Source organism: Macadamia integrifolia, chromosome 6 (genome assembly GCF_013358625.1).
Source record: "Macadamia integrifolia cultivar HAES 741 chromosome 6, SCU_Mint_v3, whole genome shotgun sequence".
Taxonomy (NCBI): domain Eukaryota; kingdom Viridiplantae; phylum Streptophyta; class Magnoliopsida; order Proteales; family Proteaceae; genus Macadamia; species Macadamia integrifolia.
Genome location: NC_056562.1, coordinates 23,105,540 through 23,112,573, shown reverse-complemented (window position 1 = coordinate 23,112,573; position 7,034 = coordinate 23,105,540). Strand labels below are relative to the sequence as shown.

The 7,034-nt window shown below is 37.4% G+C and overlaps 1 protein-coding gene across 2 annotated transcripts in view; it reads right to left on the bottom strand.

Annotated features, from left to right (window-relative positions):
- LOC122081045 (protein Mpv17-like) overlaps positions 1-7,034 on the bottom strand; it is a 9,914-nt gene extending 2,880 nt beyond the window's left edge. The window contains exons 1-2 of one of the 2 annotated variants that reach the window (XM_042647993.1): positions 6,656-7,034; positions 552-643 (exon numbers count right to left, since the gene is read on the bottom strand). In XM_042647993.1, the coding sequence (XP_042503927.1) occupies positions 552-643; positions 6,656-6,808 (245 nt within the window). In that variant the 5' untranslated portion in view covers positions 6,809-7,034. The remainder of the gene's footprint in view (positions 1-551; positions 644-6,655) is intronic. The other variant, XM_042647994.1, reaches the window with a different exon arrangement.

Sequence of the window (7,034 nt, the reverse complement as noted above, 5' to 3'; positions counted from 1 at the left end):
TGGTGTGGGGCGGCGGGAGGTGTTGGGGGTAGTGAGGTGCATAAAAATGAGATTGGAGAAGATTCAACACCTTGATCATGGACCTACCACGAGATTTCCTAGTGAGTGAAGGCAACAGCTTCAGACTAAACAGAAGAGATTGGGATACAACCTAGCTGAGAGCATAAATTCTTGCCAAAAAGAAATGGTATACCTGGGTTTCCTAAATGGCACATGAACCACTAACTTTTCCTGTTCTATAAGATCAATCAATAACATTTTGACAGAGCAACTCTCACATACTAGGGAAAAAGCTTTGTGGAGTGAACTGTCATTGCATCGAAGACAACTTCCTAGTGCAGTTGGTAGAGAGTAGTGCAGTAAAGCCCATCCTACCAGGAGGTCTCAGGTTCGAGCCTCCTGGTCCTCACATTCCTTCCTCCCCCTTTAGAGTAGGTAACGATAAAAAATAATGTCGTCGTAGCTCTTCTACAAGTCAAAATCGTAGTGATTGCCTAATAGGCATCCCAAAAGGGGGAGGAATATAATAGTAGAAAGGGAGAAAGACTAACCAGAAATGACCTACTGGTCCAACAAATCCAAATCCAAATATGCTTGTGATAGCCACTCTTTTCCATTTTATTTTAAACTCATCTGCATCCTGCTGCACAAGCAAACATACACGTTATATGAAAACAAAAGCAAATAGTGTAGTTCAAACTATGTATCAAGTTACAAAAAGAAAATATAAAACAAAAAAATCAGTAAACTCCTCAAGCCATATTTAGCTGTTTGACAATATTCCAGCTGTTATTCATTACTATGTCAAGATACATCAACAAGCCAAAAATATGCTATAGTTGTGTCATGTGTCCAAAAGTGTGGTAGCATACTGAAGCCTATCTGCTTCACCCCATGAAAACGCAGCAGGCAAGGATTGCCAATAGATAGTTCTGCACAATGTCTGCAGATGGATGAGGCAAAGAGTCTAAAGGTTGTATGAGGCAATCTCAAAAGATCTGACAGATTACTCCACTATTATGATGGAGGATAACAATATCACAAGGCTGTACATCTCAGACTTCCTACAATCAGTCACTTGAACTACTCATTTGAAACTACCAGTGTCTAGAGACAAGCCAATGTATACTGGTCATGGACACATGGACCGCTGGTCAAATACACAAACAAGGTATCAGACATCGTAGACTTTGATGACTCAATAAATAGAAAATTGCATTCATCTAATAATTGAAAAAATAGACCTCATACAACCATTATGCATAAAAGGTAGAGAAAATTCACCAATATGATAGGTATGAATTAGAGAAATACAATGATCCAAAAATGTGAGGAGCTGGGGAGATAATTGGAATTTCTCCCAGTACCATTTCAATTTATTTGATTAGCCACTTTGCTTTTATTTTTATTTTTCATACAACAGCATTATTGTCGGACATTTAAGGGTTCCTTATGAAGAAAATCAAAATGTCCATATCTCATCTAAAAAATAAGGACTCCATCAGCAAACTTCGATGACAATCAGGTCACAGCAAGCATAAATCAGACGCATATGGTATACTTTTGAAGAGTTAATAATGTAGACTAATTATGAACCAGAAAAATCCATAGGGACTACTACAAACAGGATCCTAGAATAGGGAAAGAAAACTAGGAAAATGAGTGAAAACAAAGATGCTGCAATGAGAAGAATTCTAAAGAATCAAACAGAGGAGCTGCAATGTAAACTTGAATGAAACAGAGAGAAAGATAGAGTGGGTTTTAGGGCAGGAATCCACCTAAACCCATGAAGAGAATCCTTTCCACTAAGGAATCGATCTTAGCTTTTCACTTGGAATACACCAAGTACACTACTGAACCCACAAAGGAAAAAATTCAGGAAAAAAATAAATAAATGAACTGATTATTTCAAATTGTTGGGGAGGCCCTATGGCCTTTACATTCATTTATAATGTGACTAACCCAAGTAGAATAGCATCAAAACTGAATGCAGATTTAGCTAAAGATAAAACAAAATAATAAACAAAAAGTGAAATAGAAGACAACTAAGGATAACTGAGATCACATCCAATGGCCTCCTCATGCTGACCAACACCACCAGGCTATGGCATGGACGTGCCTTCTACACCAACCCAATTCGCTTCCTCAACTTAACCTCATCAGGTGGCACTGCTTCTCTCTCCTCTACCATTTTTTTCTTTGCCATCCTCTCCCAGAATCCCAATTTGAGCAGTCATGTGATTGCCTTTTCCAATTGCACCCACAAGAGGCCTACCTAATGCTTTTCCAGGCCAATATCTTGTGCTCTTCAACGACACCACCATTGGGATTCAACCAATCATGTATTCAAAAGATCAGAAGGACCAACTCTTATGCACAAAACCCCGGAAGAATTGTCCAATTAATTGATCCATGAGAGAAGGTGGTGGTGGTGATTTCCAGAGGAGAGTTTCGGCCGTGGAGTTGCTAAGAACAAGGGAGAGAGAGAGAGAGATGCAGATGGGTTTTGAACCTTTTTTCTTCCCATTTTATTTTCAGTTATACTTTTTACTGATTCAAAGCTCGATTCAATAAAGTAGATCAGTGGGGAGTAATTGGCCGATTCAGGCTGATCCAAGCCAATTCAGATCGATCAGATTGGAATCAGCTTCCGGTGCCAATTCTGACCTCTTGAACCATGGTACAAATAGGATCCCAGCACAGGGAATAAACCAAATCAAAATTAATTGAAAAAGTGGCACCGCAAGGTGAAGGATTTGATACAAATATAACATGTGAACTTAAATAAAATAGATGAAAGATAGAAGGGATAATTGAGCAGGAATCCACCAACAGTGGTTTTGGTATCCACCAAAACCAATGAAGAGAATCCATTCTTCCACAAAGGAATCCACCATAGCCTTCACTTGAAATCCACCAAACACACTACTAAATCCAAAAAAAAAAAAAACTGAACTGATACTACTTCAAACTGTTGAGGAGGTCTACGGCCTTCACATCAATTTACAATATGATCTGACCCAAGTAGAATAGCATCAAAACAGTTTATAACTAACCTTGTCCAAAAGAAAATTAATAAAAAATAGCAACCTTATTTAACAAAAGACAACTCTAGAGATAGAAATGATAAAGAGATAAGCTTGATTTCTAACACCAGGACTATTCTAGCTAAAGATACTTTAAAATAATAAGTAAAATGTGAAATAGATAACAACTACTAAGACCCCAACTTAACTAGACTAATAATCGTGTATTCCTACCTCCACATATTTTAGGTCCACTAAAGTGTCCAATTACAACAAATAACCCTTGGATCAAAGGCCCAACACATACGTAACCCAACCTATGGCTTATTTCCACAAAATAAGCCCATTTTTGCGATTTATCCAAAGCAGTTAACCAATCAATAGTTCAATTGGTTCATCTTAAACTTCGCATATGACAAAGTTCAGTTAGAACTCTTACAAAGGGTCTGTCGACTAGGGGTTTCCATTCTTTTGTTATTTTTTATTTTATTCCTCGTAGAATTCAGTTGTAACTCTCTTTCATTACCTTCTACAAATAAAGGAAGTGTAGGGAAAACAACCCACAATTTGAATGGAATGAATTGATTTGGTTTGGTTGTTGCCATTGATGGCTGAAGCTTTTTCTCTCCCCTTGATATGGTAAGGGATTTTCTCTCCTCCCCTTACTTCTTCTCTTTCTCCTTCCCCACCCCAAAAGCTCGTACCATATATTTTTTCTTTCTTCTTCCTTTTCTCTCCCCCTCCCACGATCAGTTTTCCTCTTCTTTACCTCCTATTTCTTCTCTTTCTTTATTGGAACAGCATTACAGAATTAATTTCCTTTCTTTCCCCATCCCCCATCATATGTTACGATCTAACATCCTAATTTATATCCTCCATAATGTTAACCCATAACACTTTTCTTTGTGCTTCATTCAACCCATCAAATTAAAATACTTGCCAATTTATGATTTGGTTAAGTTCTAGAAATTAGTTGTTGAGATCTTGTAGTTTCCATAATTCTGACCATTAGATCTGAGATCAGACCTGGCCCACATCTAGCCATCAGATTGGGATCTCTTCCATTCATTGGGGGGCCTATTACTCGCAGACAATCAGATCCGTTAGATCTGATCAATCTGCACCAAGGACAGCTAGAATGAGATGATACTTATGGATAAAGAACTAAGAAAACAAAATTTCAATGAATAACAGCATCACAAGTAGATCTCAAGACTACACAGGCATGTTCCTGAAAGACGTTGTTGGGTCTCAGCTCCTAAAGTAGTTGGCAAAAAGCTGGCAAAACTTCGATCACTTACTATCTTACTTAAAGGGTGGAGAACCCCCAATATGACACATTATTTGCAGAAAGCCACCATAAAATCAATATAGAATAAGTAAGTAAAAAAATGTGGGGCATGTCCTGACTGACTTAATGATGTTTCAAAATGGTATCTTCTTTACATAGATTTCCCCTAGTACAGTGCAGTCATAGCTAGAACAACGATGCCCTGTGATTTGAACTTTGGTGACCACAGTGCAAGGAATTTGTTGCAGTCTGTGAGACTGTGACACAAAATGATAACAAATTAAGTCCACAATAAGGGTAAAAACTAGACTTACCCTGTAACCCTAGTATGGGTTTGCAAAGTTGTCAGTAAACAGTTATGAACCTAGCTCTTCAAAGTGCTACTTTCACTTGGTCTAAAAGACAGGACATACCAGTTCCATACATATTGAACAGGGTTCTTGTATGAACTGAAATTGGGCCACCAAGAGCCGCTCGGGAAAGAATAACTTGTGCACATCGAGCCTTGGATCATTCACCTTTGTCTCTATCCTTTGTCACTAGATAGTGAGTGTATTTTATCAGTCAATCAGTGCTATGACGCAGTGTGGTTCAACATACTAGATTGATGGGCTTAGTAATGTAGCGCATTCCATTAAAGACAAGAAAAAAGGAAGCATAAAGTGGCACTAGTAAAAATTGAGAAGGGAGAATTCAACCCTATTGAAGAATAAGAATAAGAATTTCAATCGCGTCCAAGGAGAATCTCAAGAAGAAGAAAAAATACCTACACAAAATTCACATGACAAGTGGCTTGTGGAGACAAACAGTCTATCATACAGCCATGAAATAAAAATTGGAATCCAACACCTTTACAGGAACTGGTCCATTTACATAGACCAAAAAATGAAACCTTGATTAATCCATATAATGAGCTATAATCCAGGCTTTAATTGTCATAACCTTTCTGTGCTATAACACAACAGTGTATCAACTAATTTTGAATGACCCCAAGCCCTATAATGAAAGAAAGACTAACTCTACGTTGATAAGGGTTTTCAACAATAAAACATGATTACAGGACATATAATTTCTTCTAAAAGAATGAGTGAGTATTTCTCGTTTCTCCTCTTTAAGGGAAAGAGGTACGTACCCAACAGTACCCAAACTTAAGAAACTAATAAGAAATTGAGAATGGGCTTGAATTGAGATTCTGTGTGTTCTACAATACTGAAGAATGACCTAAGCTCCAAATCATTTAGAGAACCTTTAAAGAAATGGCTATACATATATAAAATAACATTTCTCATGAGGCTTGACTAGGAATCAGCCCTGTTCTCCGACAAGAAAGTGAAGGCTAGTGTCCCAAAATCAAAGGAAGGGAGAATCAACTGAAACTTCCAACAATATAGTGAGCTTCCATTAGTAAACAACTCTTTATTCTTTTTTTTTTTAAGGGGAGGGGGGGAGCTTTCCAAACACTAGAATCCTATTTCCAACTTATCTGAAATTCTAAAAACAAACATCAACAAACTTCTAGCTAGACCAATAACAAGGAAACAACAGGTAACTTTCCCATAGATCAAATGAAATGATTAAATTTAAAGCGGGAAAACCAAAATGCAACACCATAACTGTGAATCAAAGCACACATGAAAAACAAATAACGCTCCACCGAACACTAACAGATCCAATAGCATAGGTAGATAAGACCAGAAAATTTCTAAACCTCCAGACATTCAAGGAACTGAAAGAAAATGGTGTTATAATCTGAGCATGCAAAGTGGTACTTAACTGAGAGAACTACAATGTAACATGATAGAGTCGAAAAGAAAGAAGGTTAAGAACAAAATTAATTATGGGAGTCAAGAGAAGTCCACATCAAAGATAAAGAGGATCTTCGAGTTAAAAAAACAAATACTACATATATACAAAATGTAGGTCAACGAACGCAAGAAAATAGTAGGAAGACATTAAACCAAATATTGTAAGTATGAATCACCACATAAATAACAGACTACTGAGGAAAAGAAAAAGAAAAAGAAAGAAACGATTCATCCAAAGTGAAAAGTAACCAGAACAACGAAGAGCAAAACAACATGCAGAGGAAGAAGAACAAAAGATTCCAATCACTGGCCCAAGTTACCAAGAAATATATATAGAAAAATAAAAATTGCAGAAAAGAAAGAATCAAAGAAGCAAAGCACAATATCAAGTTCCTGGTTCCCAAAGATAAACAAATATAAAATCACAAAACCTCATTGTCTAGGAGGATATACAGACGAATAGATGAACAAAGCCAATAATTAAAACCAGAAAGAGATATGGAACTTTAAGGATTGGATTGATGGCTACTTACAGAGTTCTTATGGTGCTTTTGCATTGTAGAATGGTTAATGGCCTGAGCCGTAACATCACCAAGACCCCAAAGAAAGCCGGAGCTGATGATCTGAGTCTTAACCGGATGAACATCCAAACATTTCTGATACCATTTCCACAACCTCAACATCATATCAAGAAATTCTTCTGATTTCAGAGGGACGAGATAGAACGCAGTGGATGGGGTGATTTTGCCTTTCAGAGATTCAAACTCTTATGAATTTGTCCCGACTTTTAGGTGACTCTGCCCTTTCATGACAACCTCGACACGACGGCCGAAGCTCTCTCTGTGTTTCTCTTTCTCTTTCTTTCTTTCTATTCTCTCCGGATATACATATACGATAGCGCAGTAATGACTG